This window comes from Sceloporus occidentalis, unplaced genomic scaffold (assembly GCF_023333645.1).
Source record: "Sceloporus occidentalis isolate IW3139 unplaced genomic scaffold, rSceOcc1.0.p SCAF_1, whole genome shotgun sequence".
In the NCBI taxonomy this organism is placed as follows: domain Eukaryota; kingdom Metazoa; phylum Chordata; class Lepidosauria; order Squamata; family Phrynosomatidae; genus Sceloporus; species Sceloporus occidentalis.
In genome coordinates this window covers 178,960,320-178,985,645 of record NW_028316981.1, presented here as the reverse complement: position 1 = coordinate 178,985,645, position 25,326 = coordinate 178,960,320, and the positions used below count along the sequence as shown (strand labels likewise).

General features: G+C 41.6%; 2 protein-coding genes across 3 annotated transcripts in view; both read left to right on the top strand.

Moving 5' to 3' along the window:
* Positions 1–15,075, top strand: part of LOC149322882 (sodium-coupled neutral amino acid transporter 5-like) — a 68,419-nt gene extending 53,344 nt beyond the window's left edge. The window contains exons 12-16 of the mRNA XM_089484213.1: positions 409–509; positions 1,058–1,182; positions 2,422–2,566; positions 5,752–5,855; positions 6,444–15,075. Coding sequence (XP_089340339.1) covers positions 409–509; positions 1,058–1,182; positions 2,422–2,566; positions 5,752–5,855; positions 6,444–6,548 — 580 coding nt within the window. The 3' untranslated portion in view covers positions 6,549–15,075. The remainder of the gene's footprint in view (positions 1–408; positions 510–1,057; positions 1,183–2,421; positions 2,567–5,751; positions 5,856–6,443) is intronic.
* Positions 15,076–16,896: 1,821 nt separating this feature from the next.
* Positions 16,897–25,326, top strand: part of WAS (WASP actin nucleation promoting factor) — a 31,897-nt gene continuing 23,467 nt past the window's right edge. For both annotated transcript variants that reach the window (XM_089484201.1, XM_089484191.1), the window contains exon 1: positions 16,897–17,010. In XM_089484201.1, the coding sequence (XP_089340327.1) occupies positions 16,897–17,010 (114 nt within the window). The remainder of the gene's footprint in view (positions 17,011–25,326) is intronic.

Below are 25,326 nucleotides of genomic sequence, written 5' to 3'. Positions count from 1 at the left end.
GGCTCTGTGTGCCATATTTTGTTCCCTTAGCACTGGTCACAGAGCAGTTGTGCTCATGGCCCAGCACCAGCAAGAAGAAAAGCATGGTATAAGAGAGTTTACAGCAGGATGGGGGCTTTACAGCTATGACCTCTCATTTACTAATAGGCAGGGTAACTGCCATATAAATTATGGAGCGCTCTCATGCTACTTCACCCAACCCTCATTTATATCAAATCTGTAGCCCAAAATAAGATGTGTCCCTTTTAACCTACCAAATGTTTCTTACATTCAAAAATACAAAATTGAAATTGCATGTGTTAGGTAAAAAACTGCATCCTGATTTACACCCATCTCATATGGTTACTCTATGAAGGTTTTGGGGCCTGACAGGTGCCAGGAGAAGTGACCTATCTGTGTCTTTCCTAGGGCTTCAAAGCGTCGGATGCAGAATGTAGCGAATGTCTCCATCCTGGCTATGTTTTCCATGTACCTGCTGACTGCCATCTTTGGCTACCTCACTTTTTATGGTAAGTGAAAAAATTCCCAGTAGGGATAAAGGTTTTTTTTTTCCATTTACAGAAAAGGAGTTAAATTTGTCTCATTTTCCCTAACACTTCCTCAACTTCCAGAGGCACGAAGCTTCATTTTCTAGTTGCATGACATTTCCTAATCCTAGATTAAGACAATTCCCTTGTTTGTAGTACTTACTGTTTCCTATCAACTGAGAGTAAAGGGAAGGAAGGAAAAAGCATGGTGTGGCACAGGATAGGCAAGAATCACTCTGATTGAAATGTTTAAATTTCTGACAGAAGTGGAGCATTTCCAAAACTAAGGCTGGGAGACCCTTGACCCTTCAGATGTTTTGGTCCTCCGTTTCCAGAACTCCCAATTATAAGAGATTGTGGGAGTTGAAGTCCAAAATACCTGGAAGGCCAAAAGTTCTGGACCCCTGCCTCTATTTAGAAACCTTGGCAATAGGAGTACTGATGATATTTCTACCTTACCTTTCCCCCAAGAAGCAAAACATGGCATATGTGGCCTCTTAAACCTTCTTAAACCTTTTACTTTCTGGCAGCGGGTGTTGAAGCAGAGATGTTGCACACTTACATCAAGGTTGATCCTGGGGACAAGCTCATACTCTGTGTCCGTTTGGCTGTTTTGCTGGCTGTGACGCTCACTGTGCCTGTGGTTTTGTTTCCGGTAAGAGACTCTACATTTCTTGCTCCCATTGTGAGGCTGAATGGGTTGCCCCCCACCCCACAAGTGCATCCTTTTGAGCCCTAAGCAAGAGGGTTTCCTATAATCTGCTTCCATGGTTTCAGAAGTTAGAATGGCTGGCTTTGGTAATAACTAATGGGAGCCAGTCTATGGAAGAGGTTTGGCGTGATCAGAATAATATGTAGCACTCATATTTAATCTTACTGTAACTAGTCCTAATTATATGCAATTTAAAAATCACATCTTCTTATAACCTATTTTATACTTCATCTCTTTTTCATTTTCCATTCTCTGTGACCTCTCCTGTGTCTATTTTCTAGACTGTAAAGTCTTTAGGGCTGGGAATCATCTTCTCTCATTCTTTCTAAAGCACTATGTGCATCAACAATTGGCAATAATAGCTCTCCAGAGATATTTGGCCTACAAATTCAGTTTACCCTGGTCAACATACCCAATGGTATAGGATTATGGACATTACAATTTAAATACTTTTGGAGGGCCACAGTTCAAATACATTTGACCTACAAATTCCATTTGCCCTAACCAGCATAGTCAATTGTATAGGATTATTGCAGTTGCAGTTCAAATAATTTTGGAGAGCCATGGTTCAAATACATTTGGCCTACAAACTCCATCTGCCCTGGCCAGCATATCCAATAGTGTAGGCTTATGGACATTGCAGTTCAAATACATTTGGAAAACTACAGTTCAAATACAATTAGCCTACAAATTCCATCTGCCCTAGTCAGCATAGCTAGTTGTATAGGTTTATGAGACCTGCAGTTCAGACACAATGGGAGGGTCACAACTATCTATCCTTGATGTACACAGATGAGAAACTAACAGTCCCTGTGACCCTTTAGAGTGTTTCAAAAGTGCTGTATACGTTATTTCAGTAATCTTTACAAGAGCCCTGTTCAGTTGGCTAGTCTGTTCACTGCAGCATTTTGAGGGTGCATGGAGAAGAAGCAACCAATAAAACATGAACAGTCCAAGTTACAGATCTCCCTGCACATCTTTCTAAATGCATGCGAAAGAGGTTGACTGTCCCACAGCACTGGGCTTGAATCTTCATTTTAACAGCTGCCCTCCTCTTCCAATGCAAAGCAACATTTCTGAATATAAGCAGCCCCTCTTCCCTTTGAGCAGTGGGTGAGTATCAGAGAGTGTTTGTTTCCCCTTGAGCCCCGAGTACACTTACACACTCTTGGTCCTTTGTAGATCCGCAGGGCCATCCACCAGTTGCTCTTCCACAAGAAGGATTTCAGCTGGGTCCGCCATGTCATAATTGCCTGCTGCCTCCTTGTCACCGTCAACCTCCTTGTCATCTTTGTGCCAAACATCAAGGACATTTTTGGAGTTATTGGTAAGCCTGCTTGAGCCTCTAGTTCTGTGTGTGTGTGTGTGTGTGTGTGTGTGTATGCGCACGTGCACTTTCAAGTCACATGTCAACTTATGGTGATCCCATGAATTTCATCAGGTTTTCATAGGCAGGGAATATTCAAGAGGTGCTTTTGCTGATTCCATCCTCCGAAATATAGCCTGCAACATCGCTGATTTGTTGGTGGTCTCCCATCCAAGTAGTAACCAGTGCTGACCCTGCTTAGCTTCTAAGTTCAGATGGGATCTGGTGCTTGAAAAGTTTCAGATACTGAGGCAATATTCAGTGCTTGGTGTTTTAAAGCTTCCCTTGGCTCTTTTTGCTTTCCTTTAACTGATTTTTTCAATCTCTTTTTTGGTAAAATGAGATATCCTTCCTTCTTTCCTTCCTTCCTTATCCTTTCTCACGGTGCAGGACTCAAGGCGGCTCACAGAACAAAAAGTAAAAACTAATAATTTAAACCTCCTCTAATTAAATCTTGCCAAGAAAACTCTAGCATAGGGTTGCCACAAGTCAGAAAGGTGAAGGCAGATAACAGCAAAAATGAAAAACAAAAACGACAACAAAAAAACAAAAATGACACATAAATTGATTAAATACATAAATCATACCATAACAGAGCAACTCAGTTTGAGTATTGTACTGGTTTCTTCATGAGGCAGAAGGAATGGGATACTGCTACTGCTGTTGTTGTTGAGTTCCTTCAAGTATAGTTTCTAACTTTTGATGACCCCAAGGGTTTTCATAGGGTTTTCCTGGCAAGATTTGTTCAGAGGAGGTTTACCATTGGCTTCCCCTGAGGCTGAGAGCATGTGACTTGCCTAAGTTCACCCAGTGGGTTTCATGGCTGAGCTGGGAATAAAACCCTCGACTCCAGAGTCATACCCCAACACTGAAACCACTACAACACATTGGCTATACCATCCATTTTTCGGAGACGATATACAATCTTCACCCTCCCAAACCACACAGTTTACACCAGTAATGTGGGAGTGTGTGTTTAACTTGAACTCTTGTCATCTTTCACCATAGCTGTGCTGGCAAAGGCTAATGGGAGTTGTAATTCAACAATTTGCACCTTGTGCCCCCTGCTGATTTACAAATGGCCTGTGAGGAAGCCACACATTGAGAAGATGGGGAGATAGGGTTTTTTAAGGATGTTGGTTAACACTGACTAGATAACTGTCTTTGGACCACTTTTAAGAGAATCCTGATTTACTCTGACATTTTCTCTGGGGTTAAACCCCTAATCTTTTACCCATAGCTGGAGCTTCTAAAGGGCCAGTGACAGATTTGTTTGCTTGTTGGTTCATTCATTCATTCATTCATTCATTCAATTATTTCAGTTCCAGTTTTCAGAAGAGTAGTCTTCAAAATAAGAATAAACAAAAAAATGTGAAAACAAAATGGTATTGATGGTTATAATAATAAAGTATATTCAAGAAACCTTTTAAATGGTAGCAGAGAATCAAAAGTCTTTGCTTGGTACCAAATAACAGTAATGACAGTATTGGTACTAGGGAGGCCTTCTGGAAGAGGGAGTCACACAATTCTGAATTGTGCCCAAATGCATGTAGTTCAATCCTGGTGCCAAGTTGTTTCTGTAAAAACGTACTTTGAGGAGAGATTTTTTGAGTGTGGATATGAAGTACTGTGGAGGTGTAATTCAACTCTTTTTCATATTGTTGTTATTATTGTTGTTGTTGTTGTTGTTATTAACCTTTATTTATAAAGCGCTGCTTCAAATTCTATTCCACGTTCAATTTCCCCCCCTTCTGCAGGATCCTAAAAACATCTTTACTATATAGTGTAAAATGGAATGTTTGATAAAATAAGGTGTTTCTTCTCATCTGAAATAGCTGGAGTGGGAAGCTTCCTGGTTGTGATATTTAAGGGTTTTCACATGATTAAACATATTTCAGCAAAATCTAGGCTGGGAAGGGACCAAGCCAGTAGGATCTGCACTGAGCCACATTAGCTGTTCAGGGTTTATTGCTGCAACCCTGGAGTGTTTCCTAATTCCTCATCTCCCATTATAGAAAACTGGGCTATGGAGTTGGCAGCCCTAGCCTTCAGAAAGCATGCAACATTTAAAAATAGATCTGTGCTCAAGAAATAGGTCTTATTTCATTTGTCATGGCCAGCTGCCACAAAAACTTGCTGGAAAATTATAAGGCTAATAGAAACAAATGCCAATTATACTGGTAAAACATTTCAGTAGATATTAATAGCCACTGGTAAGCTGCACAGCTACAAAAAAAGCAATAGGAAAGAAGGTGCATTAAACCATCAATCCTTCAACCTCAGTATTATTTGTGCCTCTCTATGACTTTAAAAATAGATCTTTCTCAAATATATGTTGGGGATGGCAGGGATCGAACCTGGGACCTCCTTCTCCAAGGCATGTGTTCTATTGCTGTACTACAACTCTTCCCAAAGGTTGGATTTCATTTACAAGTTATAGTCGTACTGCTTGAGTAGTTCCTTAACAGCTGGACCAACATTTTTGAATAGTATAAGTAATGTTTCAAAGCTGTGGTTGTTGTTGTGTGCCTTCAGATTGTTTTCAACTTATGGTGATGCTAAAGCGAACCTGTCATGGGGTTTTCTGTGGTAGAAATTGTTCAGAGGGAGGTTGCTTTTGTCTTTCTCTAAAGTGGAGAGAGTGTGGCTTGAAAAAGATCACTCAGTGGGCTTCCATGGCCAAGCAAAGATTCGAACCATCGTCTCCAGAATCATAGTCCAGTATCTAACTACTATACCATGCTGGCTCATTTCAAAGCTATTACCATAAATAGATTTGGGACATGTATATAGCAGAATCAGAACTGCTCTGTTCTTTAATTGTCATTCTCAGTTTCCCAACATCTCTGTTCCATCTGTTTATCCAGCAGGGAAAACTTGAGAGAATTGCAGATTTGAGAAATGAAAAGCAGTGAGGAATAAAAAAGCAAGCAAGCATGAGGAGAAAAGAAGCAGGGGGAGACTGAGCAGACACTGCAAGAGAGCACAGTACAGAGTATTATCCATCCCCCTCTGTTCTCTAGCAAGTTGTTCCTACCTCTGTAGCCCTCTTTTCTAGGCTAAAGCTTTCCTAGTCTTTCCTAGTCAAAGGCTAGGATAGATGTCACATCATCTGACTCCATATTCCTCTCTTTTACCCCTTCCAGGTGCAACATCAGCCCCCAGCCTCATCTTCATCCTTCCCAGCATCTTCTACATTCGAATTGTCCCCAATGAGAAGGAGCCATTGCTGTCTAGGTCCAAAATACAGGTATTAGATGATGGAAGATGGGTGAGACTGTTACTACATTGTGGGTGGGTGCCTGGAGGGTATTTTAGATGGGAAAGAGATGCAGTGCTAACCCACTGCCAAAGCAACCAGGCTGGGACTCAATGTGAAATGGGATGCAGTAAGATTACAGTGTGACAGACCAAGCCAAAATGGAACTAGCCAGTGTTCTTAAAGCTCTGTTAAAATGTCTGACAACACATGGACCAGAACAAAGACAGTCACTCCTAGTTTGAGGGACTGTCCCTGTCCCTCTCAGTTGGAGAGCTTTTAGAAACCTGAAGATTGCAATATGGGGAGTGGTGAATTTCTTCACCAAAATAGAATGTGGTGATAATTGGGGTGAAAGAGTTGGGTTGACAGCTGGGTGTGAAGACAAGATAATCAGGAATAAAGAAGATGGGTGATGGAGGGGGGATGACCAACATTAGGATATGGATGGTGTATATAAAAGATATGATAAGGCCCCATTATCCTCCCCCAGCCATACTTTCCATGTGCAAACACGTATGGCTGCTGAGAAGAGGTTGTGTGTTGTGTATATAATTTCTTTTTCTTTTTCTTCTGCAGGCTGCCTGTTTTGCGGCCCTGGGCTTCATTTTCATGGTGATGAGTCTCAGCTTTATCATCGTGGACTGGGTAACGACAGGAAAGAGCAGCAGGGTGGGGCATTAACACCCTCCTCCCCTCCCCTAAGAGACACAGGGTGGACCAACCAGGGCCAGAGAAACCGCGTCAGCCGCCTCCAGTTCTTCCATCGTTCCTCCTGGAGACACCTCCGTTCCGTGCCCATTGTATGGGAAACAACAGAAGGTGCCCTTTGCTGCTGCTGTGGAGGCAGCCCAGAATAGGCAGGAACAGCACAGGAGCTTTCTCCTCCGTCCTTCTTGAGCTCTGGGGCTACAAATCCACTTACCTGAAAAAGGCTGCCTGTGTTGCCATGGATAAACAATCCTCTGTCATTGTTTTTTGGTGCTATGAGAACACAGCTGACTGCCACGTGCTTTCGGCTCCTGTGGTAGCAGTGCAGTGCTCACTCCAGGCCGTTTTTACCTCCCTGGCAGTACGATACCCATCGCCACATGTTATGGGTCACAGCAAAAACTGTGTAGGTTTTGTGGAGAGGGAGGGGAGGGCTTGGGCCAAGGTGACAGTACCATTGCTCAAAAAAAGTGGTGACACCCCTCTCCACAAATTAAGGAATCCCCTGATTGGTCTCTCCCTTTTGTCTCTTTTTCCTGTGCTGTTTCAGTGGCACTGTTTTGTTTCCTGTCTCCCCTATTTTGTAATTACGCAGAGTAACAGGCCCTGCTCTTCTATTACTGTGGAGGCACAGCCCTAACTTCCACACACCTGTCTTTCCCCCCCCCCTGTCTGTTATCTATTAGACAGGGATCAGTGATACCGTAATACCATTTGTGCCTGGGGATTGTAGCCCCAATATTAGGGAGGGCAGCCAAAGCCATCAATGTGCCCCCCCCCACTTGACAATCTAATTTATTTTTTGCTAATATTTAATTTGGACCTGGCTACTAGACCAAAGAGAACAATATAACCATCTTATAGTGCCTACAGCAATTCATGTTGGGATTCCATATTTCTCTTAACAGAGCCAAGATCTGGGTTGTTGAAACAAAGGAAAATGGAGCATAGCCTGGACTCCTGGGCAATCTCCCCAGCAATAGAAGTGTATGGTATGTGGAATGAGTGTTACAAGTTACAACATTATGTTTTGGCAACCATTGATCAAAGCTGGTGGGAAGGAAATGCTGCATTTCCATAGCTTGGTCAGATGGGGTCCTTGTTCTGTCCTATTGGCAAGTAATGCTAGATTTTCCTGAGGTCACCCAGAAAAGGATTAACTCCATTCTACACTACATTACTGTTGATTCCCCTCTGGAACAACACTGGGCCATAAGGATTGACTCTTCAGAGATTGTACCTCAGTTGTGGCTTTCATCTGTTGCCCTCTGAGAGTTCCAAAGTGGAGTGAGGTGACTTGTATGGTCCAGTACAAGTTAAAGTACAATCAAGCATCTCTACATTCGCTGTAGTTAGGGTTCAGAACCCCTTCAAGCCTGGGGAAAATGTAAATATCTCTAAGCCTCCCCAAAACTTAACTTTTAATATCGTTGACCATATTTCTGACATACAGTTCTTACTGTACTATGAGACTTTCAGTACAGACAATTTCAGAGATACAGCCATGTTAGTCTGGAATATTGATATGCAGAGGGATCATGTAGTACCTCGAATATAAACTGAAAGAAAGAAGCTGATAGAATGAGTTTCTATAGACTTGGTCTGCTTCCTCAGATGCAAGTCTACAAAAACTTATGCAAAAACTTCTTTTGCACAGATTGCGGCCACAACAACTGCACACTGCAGCCCTGATCTGGCCTTTCCTGAGTGCAAAAAGGAGCCACAAAAAGCGCCTCCTTTTTGCACCATGGAAAGGGCGCCATAGCCGCTGCACCATGGCTTTGCAGTGCCACTTTAGCGATGCATCATGTGGATGCAGCACCAGAGAAGTGCTGTGACATCATGCACCATGTGGTGCGGCATCACGCTGCCATGGGGCAGAGTCGCGGCATGCATCGTATGGATGCTACGCCCCGACTCTGCCCCATTATGTTCTCTACGTTATGGTCTTCATAAACTGCACAATCCTCTCCATCGAGTAATGTGTGTAGTGTGCCTTAAATGTTCTTATTACTCCCTGATTGAGAGGCTGGGTATGAGATAACTTCTATATCTTCAGTGTTGGAACTCATGTGGTTTTGGGTGTCTAGAGGCATAGTCCAGTAGTAATAGGACTTGAAGAGGCTTTCTCTTACTGGAAAGGTATTTTCTGACTTTGGCAGAAAACATTGATGAAACCCATTCAAGGAAAAGCATCCTTGTTGTCCAAGCCTTCTGGCATCTGGAATTTATCCTTACTCTTCAAGGCTTGGGGACTTAGTGGCTTTATAAATTAGAATAGGCTTTATCATATGCCCAGCTTTGTTTGCACAAAACAACATGGTTAAGCTGTCCCTTTCTGCCTTAAAACCCAGTGCTTGCTTCTCTTCTCTTCTCTTCTCTTCTCTTCTCTTCTCTTCTCTTCTTAGCTAATGAATGTCCTCTGTGGCATTCTTTTCCAAAACAGAACATTTTCATTGGTGTCGAATATCTGCTCTGGTTCATATCCCTTCTCTTCAATAAATTCACTAAGATGTCAGGAAACTCACTAGCTGCCTCATGGTTGGCAGAGGCCTGTTCTGTAGTTTTCACATTATGTAGGCCAAACCTTTGCCTAAAAATATCAAACAGGCCTTTGCTGGCATGAAACTCTGTAGAGCTAAATCATTTGCCTCCCCTTTTCTTTGTAGAAACGTACAAGGATCTTGCCTTTTCTCTTATATTTGAATCTAAAGGAATGCCCTTTTTATAGCAAAGTAGCACTTTTTAATGAGAGTTATATGAATCTCGCATTTGAGTCTTTGTTCCCAATGGTGAAGCTACAGCTTAAGCAACAGTTTCATGAATTTCCATTTCTTTTTTTCTTTATATACCTTACAGTCAACATGTTGATGCCATAATGGTAGGCAACCATAGTAGCTGACTGTACTGTGAGAAGCCTATCTAATAATTTGACCTTGTAAGTTTTTCACTTTCTTTTGCCTGTTGGGAGCACTTTTAGAAGCACTAGAAGCAATAGGCTTTGGACCCATGATTACTATTGTTGTTGTTACATGCTTTCAAATCCTTTCTGACTTACAGTGACGCTAAGTCAAACCTATCATGGGGTTTTCTTGGCAAGATTTGTTCCAAGGAGGATTGCCATGCATTCCCTTGAGGCTGAGAGAGTATGACGTGCCGAAGGTCACCCCATGGTTTCATCGCCGAGCGGTGAAAGTCCAACACTTAAACCACTAATCCACACTAGCTCATGATTACTGTACAGCTGATATTTTTGGTTGTGAGACACATGAGATACAAAAAACTATGGATGCCGGCCATGAAAGCCTTTGACTTCACAGTCTGCATTTAACTTTATATAATTAGTGTACTGTAGTACTCTACGGTAAATGATAAAATTAATAATACGTACATTTAATGGATTTATGATTTTGTAAAAGTTTTGTTTACACTTTCTAGTTTATGTGCATTGTCTGAGATTTTCCGCAGTCAACCACACAACTAAAAAAATTAAGACTTATTTAATTATTGATGGCAACCTTATAAATGATTAATCCACCAAAATCAAGGTTGGCTTCAGATTGGTACAACAGGCATCAAAAGGTTCAACTCAAAGGCATTGAAACAAACTAGGAGGCAAAGTTGATTTTATACTATGCACACTTTGTTCACACACTTTTCATAGGCACTGTCGGCTATATTTTAGAGGAAAGAACTGGCGAAACCACCATTTGAGTCTTCCTTGCCTAAGAAAACCCAAGGAAATAGTGTTTGCCATAGTGAGGCGACTTGAAGGCATACAGACACAGAGACACTACCATCTCCAAATGCTTTCCCTGTGTACCTCTTCTCTCTTCTTTCCTTCCCAAATGGCAGAAAAATTCACTTAAAAAAACTAACAAACAAAAACAGAACAGGAGAGCTTTTTGTAGGTTTTTCGGGCTACGTCGCCATGTTCTAGAAGAGTTTATTCCTGATGTTTCGCCTGCATCTATGGCTGGCATATTCTCTGAAGATGCTAGCGAAACGTCAGGAATAAACTCTTCTAGAACATGGCCACATGCCCTGAAAAACCCACAAAAAACTATGGATGCCGGCTATGAAAGCCTTTGACTTCACAGAACAGGAGAGCATTTGTTGTGAACTGCACCAGCACTGTGCTTCCCTCTGCTTTTAAGAGGTTTGGTTTGGTGCATAACATGAAACCTCAGATGACTGAGCCTCACATTGCTACACAATGTCCCTGCAAGCTTTCCATTCAATGATATGTTAGTCCTGTATTTTGTTCACTGTGTCTTTTTATTTGTACTTTTCCCCATTCTGTATTTTACATTGCATAAAATATTTGCACAATAGCACTTAACTTTCTAAAATACCTTTCCCCCGTTTATTTGCTTTTTAAAAAGAGAAGATTTTCTTTCATGTACTTCTTTGCTTTTTATTTTTTTTATATGATTGGTGTAAATATGCACTTGTACTGGAATTTTAAAATGAGCTTTAGGGAGAAAAATTAAACTGCATTTTGTAAAAAAGAATGATTTAAAAAATAGTGTGTTCAGGTGAATTGTCATATGACCTTGTGAGGCCTGCTAGTGCACTTAAAACACAGACTTGATGTATGCAAAGTTTAAGTTTAGCTCATTTGTATGCTGCTTTTCCACAGTAAACTGTACCTAAAGCAGCAGCATCTTACCAAAATATGCAATGTTTTAGTTTTAAAAGCTATTTTTTCCTCTTAAAAGTTGATGCATTCAAATGAGACAAAACCAACAATCCAACAAGTGGAGAGTAAACATTACGATGAATTTTGTACCCACACAAATCAAAACAGACAAAACAATTAAGAAAAGCATCCCCTCAAGGGTTCTGAAATGTGGAAAGTCCTTTGTAGTTCATGATATATTTTGCAGCAGAAGATGGGGTAGCATTTGGAGTAAGTTAGTCTGAAAGCATTCTGTGGTTACAGACAGTATAGGGTGAATTTCTTTCACTGCTTAAACCCATAACATTTCTCTTCAAGAACTTTGAAAGTTACTGTTTGGTCAAAAGTTCTGATTGGGATTCAGGAAGCAGTGGTCCCCCAAAATAACTTTTCCGGCTTCTGCTGTAGAATTTTCAGCTGTAGTCTGCTGTAGCTCTGGAAGACTTTACCTGTTAATATGTAAAGAGATCTTCTAGCACCTTTGAGACTAACACTAACTAATGTTGGTCTCAAAGGTGCTATAAGATCTTTGAATTTTACCTGTTAAATGAAAGTGGACCCAGTGATAAGGCTTTCCTCTGGCAGTTTCATGGCAAGACATTGTCAATTACAACATTTATTTTCTACTATCTTGGAGGGATGGGGGATACTTTTTGTATGTTCTACCTCAAGTACAGTTAACCCTCCGTATCCATGGGTTTTTTTCATCCACCGATTCAAGCATATGCTAACGCTTGAAAATATTCCCAAAAAATATAAATTCCAAATATTCCAAAAAAGATAAATTCCAGAATGCAAACCTTCATTTTGACATTTTATATAAGGGACACCATTTTACTGTGCCATTGTATTTAATGGGACTTTGGCATCCACAGATTTTGGTATCCACAGGAGGTCCTGAAACCAAACCCCACTGGATATCAAGGCTTGGCCTGCTTTAAGGCATGGAGGGTTTAGTGATCAAGTGAAAGGAAGCAGAGGCCTCAGCATTCAGTCTCACCCTCCTGGATCAAGATGCTCCCTCTGTAAATCAATCAAAGATCTGTGTCAGGGTGATTTTCCAGGGCTGCAGCCTTCTCCACTCCAGTGCCCATCTGTCTCTGCCCTTCCTCTGCCACTCTAGATATTTAATCGTGTTCTCTCCTCCCTTCCTTATACAGATATTCAAAATTCTTTGTGGCTTCTATATAGGTCCCCGTAATATTTCCATTACTATTGCATCAACACAACCTATTTTTTCTAGCTGTTAAACATCCTTTTGGCAATGCCATTGTCACTGTTGGAATAAGGGAAGATGTTCCTTGTTAACTGCTGGTGGATGGCCATTCTGAGTCATAACTATTGGAAGTATCCTAAAAGATCCCTTTGCCAACTGCTTGAAATTTGTGGCTACACCATCATTCTGATATTGCTTGTACCACCACAGCGGCCATCCAGCTGTTATTTGAAAAAACCAAACAAAACTAATGAAGGAAAGTCCACTACCTTCTAAGGCAGTCTGCTTCACTGTCAGATAGCTCATACCTTCTGGAAGTTCTTCCTAACATTTAGTCAAAATCTTTTTCATTGTAACTTGAACCTGTTGATTTGGATTCATTTTACTCTCTGGAACAAGAGAGACCAAATTTGCATTGGCCATATGGGCTGGGAATAATGGGAGTTGTAGTCCAAATTGGGAAGGCATGAGGGAAGGCTACACTATAGGATGGGAAGGTTCTGTTGATCATCCTGTCTTAGTCATTAATCAGTATAGCATACATTGTTCCTACTTTAAATGCATTATGGTATGCTTTTTCTTGTTCAGTTGGATTAACTGATCGACTAGTTGGCAATGTGTGCTCTTCCAGATGTTGGCCCTTCAGTCCTGGCCGGCATTGCCAATACTGAGAGATTCCAGGGCTTGCAGCCCAACAACACATGAAGGGACCACACACCGCCCACCCCAAGACTAGCAGCTTTGCTAGGTATATATAAGCTGAGCTTTGAAATGGTGACATCATAAGGTACTTTGGAACTCCAGGACTGCACACACGTTGAAATTAGGGTTTCTAGAGAGGTGATACCTCCCCCCCCCCCAAAAAAAAAACACCTGACATTGATTTTGCTACATGCTCTGTAGCAAAACTACCGTGTGTGTGTGTGTGTGTGTGTGTGTGTGTGTGTGTGTGTGCATGCGCACAGTACAGTGAGTCCTTTGTATCTGCTAGGGTTTGGTTCCAGGATCCGATGTGAATACCAAAATCTGTGGATGTTCATATAAAATGGCACAGTAAAATTGTGCCCTTTGTATAAAATGGCAAAATCAAGGTTTTTGGAATTGTTTTTAAAAATATTTTCAAGTCATGTATGGTGGACTCCATGGATGCAGAGTCTGTGGATACGGAGGGCTGACTATAGTTCACCTGTTTTCAGAGAGGCTCTATGGGGACATATTCTTGATATAGCCATGCCTCCACTATTTCTGAGTGCCAATGATAACCATGGTACCTTGCACCTCCATCCCATTATTGGGCATGAAATGCCCATTAATTTCAACCTCCTTGGGCTTATTGTCACATCTTTCAAGTCCACTAGCTCACCAGAGGGTGGCCAAGTGAAAAAGAGGATAGGGCATCATCCTGTACCATTCATAGTTGTGTAGGAGACAATATTTTGCCTTGTGTCATTTTAGGACCAGTTAGGTGTGATCTAAACCCGCCTCCTCCTTTTACACAACTATTGAAAGAGCAGAAGTCCTCCTAGTTCTCTTTGGTAGTTGGCCATTTTGAGCCCTAGAACAGAGGCCAAGGAATCATAGAATCGTAGAGTTGGAAGAGACCGCAAGGGCCATCTAGTCCAACCCTCTGCCATGCAGGAAATCTCAGTTGTATAGCAATGACAACCAAATTTCTTACTGCTCTTGCTAGGCTGGGACTGTAGCTATAACTGGACGTAGTGGGGCTGCTGGATAGGACCTCTGGTTGTGAGTGTTCACAACTTAGCCAAACAGGATGGTCTTTCCATTTGTACAGCAAACCCATGCTGGAAAGTTACTTTGAAAAGTAATTTATTTTGTTACTTAGTAAAATGACAATAAACTAATCCATTGCGGTTACTCATAATGATGAGAAAGTTGTTACATGTGGCACTTCTAGTTACATTTCTAGTACTTTTTGTTAATTTATAAAGAGGAGTGGGACCCTTGAATCCCATTTTGGGAGAAATCCCACCTTGAATTCCATTTTAAGAGAAAGGCAGGATGTCAATCAAATAAATGAATCCCTTACAATTGATAAAATTTCAAACCATCCTGTCAAAATGCCTCTTAAAATGCGGTAACTTAAAAATAATTGGAAACTGTTACCTTTTACAGCAATAATTTTGCTCTTGTCTTTTAAAATATAGCTTTGTTACATTCTTGACCAAACAAGGCAACTAGTTATGTAGAACAAGCTTTTTGTCGTTGGTTACTTTTGGGTTCTGTGACAGATGTGTGGAATAGGCCTGTCTCTGTGGACTTCTCATTCAGGTTTACATCTTTATTCATTTTCCCAGCAGGGTGTTTCTGTCTCACTACAATATATTGTCTTCATGAGGTTTCTGGGTGGCCTCAGGTTGCTTTCTTTCTTTCTTTCTTTCTCTTTTTCTTTTTGACTCTGAAAACCTCAGGATTTTTCCCCACATGGACTCAAGGCTCTTAATTCTGATTTGGGTAGAGAAAGGGTTCAATTTAAGGGAGGAGGGATCACAGATTCAAAATGTGAAAAATGGATGCAAGGACACAGTATTTGTATAATTTTGGAATTCAATAAAGAACTGCTGAATTTCAGGAGAAGCATTCATGCTGTTGTCAATGTCTTTTATTTATGTTTAGTGCTTATAGTACTACCACCATTCTGATATATAGGAAAACATTTGAACGTTGTAGTTGTCGTCATTGTTTTAATGACAGTTTCATGTGTGCCCATATGCTGATTTTTTTATGAACATGTGTGTTTGATGACACATCTTTCAGAAAAGGGGAAGGTGGGGAGAAAACTGCCTTATTCACATGCCATTCCTCACAGTTTACATTAGAGATGCAAAACGGGCCCTGTAACAATATTAAATCCTCCACATTTCCATCGAACAATTCAGTCCTCAGTGGCTTTGTGTACGTGAAAGAGAGAGAGTGTGTCTCTTTATGTGAGAGAGAGAGATTCTGACCTTCCCTACTTTTCATTCTGAAGCCCATAGCCAGAAATGTTGAGTTGTGGAGATGTGAGTATAATAAAGGTAACCAAATTAACAGTTGGTGAGGTGAAATATTAGCAAATAAATGAATTATTAAATAGGCTCAGCATCTTCCTGGACATCATAAATGTACACATAGGCAGAAGATGGGCAGGCCAGCCCAGCCCAGCAAGACCAATGAGCAGTCCATTTTTGCTCTGGGAACAGAGGACAGAGGTATTCTTCAGTGGCTTGACCTCCCAGTATTCTGCCCTAAACCCAGGGCAATGGTCACAATTTTACATCTTTCCATCTAAGTAAACCTATTTTTGTATTTTGGACAATTGACTGTGCTGTTTTAAACAGCAATTTCTGAGTAAACCTTCTCTAGTGAAGGTTATTTGCATGATATGAAATTAGGAGGAGTAGCTAATATCCCAGAGAACAGGATCAAGATTCAAAATGACTTTGATAGATTGGAAAGCTGGGCCAAGGCTAACAAAATGAATTTCAACACGGAGAAATGTATGGTACTGCACTTAGGGTGGAAAAATGAAAAGCACAGATTTAGGATGGGTGACACCTGGCTGAATGAAACTATGTGTGAAAGGGATCTTGGAGTCCAAGTAGATCACAAGTTGAACATGAGTCAACAATGTGATGCAGCAGCTAACAAGGCCAATACGATTTTAGGCTGCATCAATAGAAGTATAGTGTCTAGATCAAGGGAAGTAATAGTGCCACTCTATTCTGCTTTGGTCAGGCCCCACTGGAATACTGTGTCCAGTTCTGGACACCACAATTCAAAAAGGACATTGAGAAACTGGAGCATGTCCAAAGAGGGTGACTAAAATGGTGAAGGGTTTGGAAACTGTGCCCTATGAGGAAAGACTCAGGGAGCTGGGAATGTTTAGCCTGGAGAAGAGAAGGTTAAGAGGTGATATGATAGCCCTGTTTAATTATTTGGAGGGATGTCATATTGAGGAGGGAGCAAGCTTGTTTTCTTCTGCTCCAGAGAACAGGATCCGGAACAATGGATGCAAGCTCTAAGAAAAGAGATTCCACCTCAACATTATGAGGAACTTCCTGACAGTAAGGGCTGTTCGACAGTGAAAGACACTCCTTCCTTGGAGTGTAGTGGAATCTCCCTCGTTGGAAGTCTTTAAGCAGAGGCTGGATGGCCATCTGTCGGGTATGCTTTGATTGAGAGTTCCTGCATGCCCAGGGGTTGGACTGGATGGCCCTTGTGGTCTCTTCCAACTCTATGATTCTAGGGAGGACTGTTTCTGGGACTCTTATGATGCAAGATGGGGAACCAAACTCCTGTCTCTTTCCGTGGCTCGGTGGTTTCTGAACTTCCTGTTGAAAGAAGAAAAGGCCTTGCAAGACGGAAGTTTGCTCTGGGTGAGACTGTGGAGGGAGAGCCCTGCGTTGTCTCACAGGCCCAAGATGAACCGGAGGGCCAAACCGGGAGCCCGAGTGCATCAGGAAAATGTGCCGTCCAGCCTCCTTGAGGACCATGAGAACCAACAAGTGTTTGAACTCTTGGGCCGGAAATGCATGGTAATTCTGTTATCATTCTAGGGAGGAAGGGCTGCAAACAGAATTCAGAAATCTATTTGATGGGGCAGAGGGAGGGCCCTTCCCTGGGATAGCAAATTTGGCCAAAGTTGGGGAATCCAAGTGACCTGAGCATTCAGTTTGGCACAGGAGTAGGAGACCTGGTGGCCATGGGCAAGTTCCTGCCTTTCAGCTTTACCTCCCTGATACTGTTGATCTGAGGATAAATAAGAAGATGCTAGAAAATGCTCTTGATCAACAATATTGGGAAAAATCAGTCAGATGCTGAGAGATACTAAAGAACTGAAACAGGGCTTCAGAATAACTTGATTTTTTGGGAGGATTTTCCTTACAGAAATAATGTTATATCTAAACAAACTTGTCAACAGCTAGTTGGTTGCCAGCAAGACAGGCAGAGCCCAATTGAGTAGTAGAGGAAAAGGCAAAAAGGACTGATACTAATCCTGTAGAAATTAATAAACTACAGCATAACCCCCACCTGTCAGATAATGGGTCAATAATCTCTGAAGGAAAAGTCAGTGAAACTGAGATAGAAATGTAACAATAGCAATCAATACAGACAGAGCCCAGACTTTGTTGGGTAACTTGGAATTTGGCTGGCTAGATGAATAGGTAGATAATTTTAAAAAAGACACCAACCCATAAATTATTTTCAGGTTCTACTGTTTCACAAAATGTTTACGTCAAGACATATGTTTACTTGGGTATGCTACGTATTCAGCTCCTGCATCTTCCTTATGAAAAGGTGTAAAGGATTGGCTATATTAATACCTATTCCCTTATGGCCTCAGTTAAAATATTAGAATGATAGAGTTGGAAGAAACTCCAAGGTCTATCCCATCCAACCGCTGCCATGCAGGAATACACAATCAAAGCACTCCTGACAGATGGCCATCCAGCCTCTGCTTAAAAACCTCCAAAGCAGGAGGAGCAACTTAAAGAGGATTTGGGGAAATGATGGGGGCTTGGGGTAAGGATGAATGTGGACTATAGCCGGTATAACTTTCCTCCCAAAGCAATTCTTTGCTTATTTCTTTTTTAAATATATCAGCTTCAATCACCTTTCCCCAACCTGATGCCTTCCAGACATGTGGAAGTATATTTGATTTCCCACCATGTCCAGCTACCATGCTGGTGGTGGAGGATGGGATTCGTTGACCAACATCTGGTTGGAGGAACCATTTCGATACTTATGTTGGTTGTCCTGCAGTAGTTCGCTAGGGTTAGGGGAACAAGACCCCTGTGAATATGGAAAAACCGCAAATAACAAAAACACTGTTTTTACCTGAGAGGACACCTCTCTAGGAATCTCTAGGTCCTCCAGTGCAACTCTGTGGTCAATGTCCAACATACACTGACCATAGAATGGCACTGGAGTAGCTACAAATGGTCTTTCAGTGCAACTTTTAGTTAAAGTTGACCACAGAGTAGACAGTCCTAGAGAGAACATATTAATGAAATCCGTGAATAATCAAATCCGCAAATATCAAAGCCGCAAATATGGAGGGATGACTGTAAAAATAAATCCAATGAGGTTGGTAATAAACTAGGCAGATAGAGACTCTTTTCAGTGTATGCGGCTTAAGCACAATGGAGCATTTTTGATCCCCTCCATCTTCCATGCATAGAAGCAGCTGGAGAGGTCTGACTGTGAAGCAACAACTCTATGCCTAAGGAAAGAATTCTAGAGCAGTTTATATTTTCTGTAAACTGCTTTGTCTTCAGGAAATGGAGAGGCAAAAACCACTTCCTCAGAAGGCCCAGTGTGGTGGCGGCTTGGGCAATGGTGACGTACAGCCAGCCCTATAGTGGGAGAGATGGCAGGCCCTTGCCACCCCCAGTAATGCTGAAAATAGGCCCTTTCGCCAGGCTGAGAAGTAATGATGGATAATCTTTTGGCCACAAATAAATACGTGGCCTGTACTTGCCAGATAACGCTTTATTTTGAGGGCAATGTCTACTTGCAAACCACTTCATGTGATGTGATTTTCCCCCAACAGATGCTGCAGGTGGTAGTTTTGTGAAAATGCAACGCACATTTAGCGGTTCTTAGCCTACTAAGTGGTTAAAATTTTTAATGTAGACACAGCATGCCCATATTTTAAAAACTCAATTCCTTTTTTATTCCAAAAATATTCTAAAATTTCAGCTGTTTCCAAAATATCATGTAAAACCATAATCTCTTTGACCCAAAACTAAGGGCCCGAACTGACAGGCCAAAATAAACCTGCTTCAGTTCACTTTGAAGGTATGCTGTTTAAATGATGTATGTGTCCAAAGAGGCCGGAAGCCATGCCAAAGTCTCTGTCCAGTCCTAAGGACTGGGGCACCATTTTGGTGCAGCTTCTGGCCTCTTAAGATCCGGATGTCATTTAAACAGCATACCTCCAAAGTGACCCGAAACAACTTTGTTTGGGCCTGTTTGTTCGGGCCCTAAGTTAAAGAAGGAATATTAATATAAAAATTATTTGGATAATCAGGGTTGCCATAAGTAAAAAATGACTTGAAGGCACACAATAACAACAAATATGTTAGTACTAACAGTTTTGTATTAAATGTTGGTGTATCAGCTTGTGTGTGTGTGAAAACAATGATTGTTAACTAGCCCAAAAATTCAATAATTTTTTTAAAAAGAAAAGTAAAATAATAATAAAAAAGTAAGGCTGCATCCACACAGGAGAAATAATTAAGTTTGACACCACTTTAACAGTTATGGCTCAATGCTATGGAATTCTGGGACTTGTTTGTTTGTGGCATCAGAACGAATCCAGTTTCACACCACTCTAATGGCCATGGCTCAATGTTATGGAATTCTAGGAACTTTAGTTTGTAGTTTGCTATAGCAAACTACAATTCTCAGAATTCCATAGCATTGAGCCATGGCTATTAAAGTGATGTCAAACTGGATATTTTCTTCAGTACAGATGCAGCCTTGGTTAATATAATGCACTCACTTCTATGTATCTGCTGAGAATTGAGTCCAATTTTTTGAGTGGGGGTTATCCAGAAGGAAAAAGGCACAGAAAGGCAACCATAACGAAATTAAATCAAAGGAAATTTTGTCATCTGTTCCTTCCCTTTGTGGCTTATCGGGTACCAATGAAAAGCACTTCTAGAGACTAAAGGTGATGGATGGAGGCGTGAAATACAAAACAAAGTGGGATGGGATGGAGTTGCTGGAGGAAGGAGTCATTAGAGTGTTCCTCAAACTGCTATTAAAAATGTGTCCTAGAAACTGTATCTGCTCAGACAAGTTGGGACTGGAATAAATATTTTGTCTCAGTGAAGGGGAGAAATAAGCATTGGGCAACCCTTTCTGCTCACTCAGAAGGACATATATCCTCATCAAAAACTGTTCAAGAAAGACATATGTTCTTCTAGATGAATGGAGGGAGCTGGAAACAAACTTCCTTGAGTTCATTAGCTTTAGCAACTAAACCAGCAAATGCCTCTTATTTTGCTACAGCTAGAGAGCAATTCTAGGACATTGCTTTGACATCTCAGGTGTTACTCCATCACTACCCCCTATGCTGGAGTATCTTTTCAGAGCTTGGGAACAGGGATGTAGCCAGGATTTTAGGAAAGGGGGATCCAGACTAAGTGCCACCTTTATAATGGGGCTTGGGTGTGGTGGCGCAGCAGCACACACCATTCATTTTTCTAATGGAAGGGGGGGGTCCAGACCCCAAGAACCCCCCCCCCGGCTACGTCCCTGTTGGGAAAGTTACTTTTTTGGACTGCAGCAGCTGGCTGAAAGCTGGAGTCGCAGTCCAAAAAAGGAACATGACAAAGCTATGTTGTTGTTGTTTTGCAGTACCTTTCGTAGCAGTATGGATACATGTAAACTGTCTCAATGTGGATTTTACAGCATTTGGCTCTGGGCAAAATTTCCCCATTTACACTTCCTTGATAGTCACAACTTTATCTGAAAATAAAATTCCCCAAACATTAAAATGGAGAAGGGCAGTCAAATGGGAGGAGGAACATTTGAGCAATACTGTACACTGGACCAATGGATCTATCTGCACACTGTCCCACTTCTTGGGCCCAACCCTACCCATAGATAAAACAAGGACACGAGTGCATAAAGAATCAGTTTATAAATGTCAATGGATAACTTTAAAAATAGGCATATATGGTAGCCATATTCTCTATAAAGAGGTTTCTACAGTAAACATGTGGAGTATTGAAAGCCTTATGCTTGTAACATGAAGCTGCAGCCATTTTTGTTGTTGTTTTGCCTTGAAGTCAGTTCTGACGTGCGACAGTCCTAAGGCAAATCAACTATAGGGTTTCTTGTCAAGATTTGTTCAGAGTGGGTTTGTTTTTGCCCTCCTCTGATGCTGAGAGAGTGTGACTTGTCCAAGGTCACCCAGTGGAGTTCTATGGCTGAGTGAGGATTCAAACCCTGGTCTCCAGAGTCATAGTCCAATGCTCAAACCACTATGACAGACTTGCTTAAAGTGTATTAAGCTCTCACCCAATTTAAAAAAATGTAGTCAATTAATCAAATGAGTTATATTTTCATATGATTGTTCAGCAGAGCATTGGGATGAAAGAGCCACAGAATCTGAAATCTTGCACTAGCAAGACAATAGGTTATCTCTGTCCCATACTTTTAAAAACTTTATCACTAAATCCAACTGGAGGGAAATGTGCTTCTTTAGTTCTAAGGTTTTCCAGTTTACACACACACACACACACACACACACACACACACACACACACTCCAGTTCTGCTCCCAAAACACCTCCTTCTTGTCCCATCTACACTTGGGACTTTATCACATGGAGGCAAATTGATTAAATCCTGTGTCGAAACGGGATTTTAATCTGCGAAAGACCCACCTTTGTGGTTTGTTTTTCAGCTGCATTGGTGTCAATAATGAGAAATAGTGCAACATTAATCTAAATGCAAAGTCAACAAAAGACACTCCTAAAAGTAATTATGAGTATGTTTATTATGATGTATTTTCTTTGATAATGTATGGTGTGTGAATCCATGTGTTTTCTTTCTTTTTGTAACGATTGTAATGATTTAATAATTTTTTTTTACAAAAAGACACTCCTAACAGGGAACAGGTTTTGTTGACTGCATTTGGATTAATGTTGCGTTATTTCTCATTGACAAAAATGTTGTCTGAAAAACTACCCACTTTTGCAGGTTATTTCTAGTTTCTGTTCAGGTTAACCCCAAACATTGTGTGAAAAACAATCCACTTTTGTGGGTCCCCCCCCCACTTTAAATCAAGTTTCTGCATGGGATCCATCCCATGTGATAAATTCCTTGGAGACTGATAGCAGCCACAGGCCTTCCAACCACTAGAACAGTAGTTCCCAAACTTTGTTTTGGACTTCAGCTTCCAGCATTCCTGACTGTTGGCCCAGCTGGCTAGGGTTTCTGGGAAATACCTGGAGGACCAAAGTTTGGGAACCACCGCGACTAGCAAAAAGCTTTCCTTTTTTGCTCCTAGATATTGGGTGAACAGTCAGGGTGGTGTACAGTGGTCTAAGTGTTAGGCCTGCTAGGTCTTGTGTTTTTATGTTTTCGCTTCCATTTTAACACTAGGTCATGGTTGTCTGCTTTCACAGTCTTGGTTTTTTTGTCTGTACTGTATTTATTTTTTATAGTGTATGCTAGACTTACAGGGAGCCGGTGTTGTGTGGTGGTTTGAGCCTTGGGCTAAGATTATGGGAGATCAGGGTTTGAATCCCCATTCAGCCATAGAAACCCACTGGGTGGCCTTGTGCAAGTCACACTCTCTCAGCCTCAGAAGGCAAAGGCAACCCCCCTCTGAAAAAATTTTACCAAGCTAACCCTAGCAGAGGGTCACCATAAGTTAGAGGTGACTTGAAAGGATGCAGCAACAACAAAATAGATAAATAGGAGGGAGAGAAAGAGGAAGAAAACAAAAGTGTTCTGTAGTATTACGCTGTTTTTTACAGCGCGATCATTATGTCATAATGGTGGTGCCCGTACGGACAAGACGCCAGTATTATAGCATTGCCGTGCCATGCTAGAGTTAGGGAACCTGCGGTTGCCGCACGATCCCTAACATTAAAATCGGGGCATTTGGGCCATCTGTTTTGGCCCTATCATGGTTTAAAATCTACTTTTACGTGTGTGTGTGTGTGTGTGTGTGTGTGTGTGTGTGTGTGTGTGTGTATGAACCCTTCCTTTAGTATGTTTTGTACAACTCCCAAATACTGTAAAATGAAAGTATGGTGCTATTTTTTTTTTAAATTTCAGATATAGCCATAATTATCCTCTTATGAGGTCTCAGAAATATAATTGTAATTAATAACTTTTTGAAAAATAACTTTCCATGCTGTAAATATAGTTAGCTATTACTCAGTAGGGTGACCAGATGCAAAAGAGGATAGCATATGTGTAGAATTTTGGCAAGCGCAGCTTTCTTCATAATTAAGACGAGTTCATGCTTGCTGCAGTATGGTCTTCCCAAATGATAATTAAAGGCAGGGGAGCCTTCCTGTCTGCACCATTTACTAACTAGCCTCCACCCAGTTTCTCAACCCATAAGACCCCTTGATTGGCTTTTCTTTCATGGTAGGCTTTTCAGGGAAGGAAAAGGGGAGAGTCCAGGGGCTGTTTCACACAGCACACTTATAGCACTATGATTCCACTTTGTTCGCTCCAGCCTGTTGCCCTACCACAATCATGCTTGTTTAAGAATGGCATAATTTCTGGTCACACTTTTCCCCACAATAGCACTTTGGTGACCTCTTGATCTCTTTTCCGCACTGCCAAATGCCCCTTTGGGAGGGAGGAGGAAAATGAGTGATTGCCACTCAGCCAACCACTTCCAGAAGCTGGCTGCTCTGTCAATGTGCACACAACTCCTGGGTTTGGGAGACAGTTGGCAGCTGTGATTTTGCTGCAAGGAGAAAGGGGAGAGGAGCAGAATCATGCCCACTCACACCATGTGACTGCCTGCAAAGTGGAACTGCAGCAGAAGGGACCCATTGCACAAAGGCAGTCATGGAATAGCAGTGAGACTGAGAGCCTATTGATGGGTTTTACCCATCAATGAAAAGATACACTACAGTAACCAGTGTGGCATAGTAGTTTGAGCATTGGACTATGACTCTGGAGACCAAGGTTTGATTTTTGCTCGGCCATGAAACCTACTGGGTGACCTTGGGCAAGTCACACTCTCTCAGCCTCAGGGGAAGGCAATGGCAAATCTCCTTTGAACAAATCTTGCCAAGAAAATCCTATGCTAGGTTCACCTTAGAGTCGCCATAAGTTAGAAATGTCTTGAAGGCACACAGCATGCACATAACAAATAGAATGCAAGGTAGCAGCAGGATGGTCACGGCATTGTGTGATAAGTACTGGGCAAAGACATTGTTATCCTTGGAACATCATTCCAGAACCTGTTTCGTGTGATACCACAAAAACTCATACCTAGGTCTCAGGTTTTGGTCCTGAAGTTTCAGGACCTGGCGCAGCCCAGACATGACAACCTGAGTTGGGAGGCATGGTGAGTAGAGGAGGAATCCATGGTGGCAGTAAAAGTGTAATCACAGTGCAGTAATTGTGTAATGTAAAAGGGCCTCGCAGCAGATGATCTTTATGGATTGATAGTTCAATGGGACACTAATAGGAAAGAAAAGAAACAGGGTCAAGGCTAGCTTGTCTCTTCTTGTACTCCGACAGACAAGCTTGATATTCACATCTGTGCTTCATTTTAACCTCTTAATATTCCTCCAAACATAGCATTTTAAACTAGGCCCTAAAAACAAAAAGTAGCCAGTTAGTAATGTCTAATTTAAAAAAGATAATAATTCTTCGTAAGGTAGAGGGCAACAGGAAAACAGAAAGACAAATGTCTTCATGACCAAAGCAGGGCTGTTGATTATAGGAGGACTTGGAGGGCGCTCATTCATAGAGTTGGCATAAGTCAAAGTCAACTTGATGGCAGATGTGACTAGAAACCCTAAGGCCATGCTTTGTGGATGTTAAGGATTAGACTGAGGTCCAACTGTGGGTGTTAAGTTTCATTGGCATATTGCTTAAGGCAACAGTTTTCTACAGCCTAAAGTTTCCATATATCATTCCTGTCTAGGCTTCTGAGTCTTTAACATCTGTCTGACATGCAGCTCTTAAAGCAGGGTAGGAGTTATGTTGCCCCCAAGGTTGTTATTTTTTAACACCTGGGACCCTGCCAGGCCCCAGTCTGCTTTAAGGGCATAGGAGTCATGGCAGGCAAAAGGTGGCAATCCATTACATCTTTGCCTAGTTATGGAGGAAGAGGATTTGGGCACTCTAAAATGG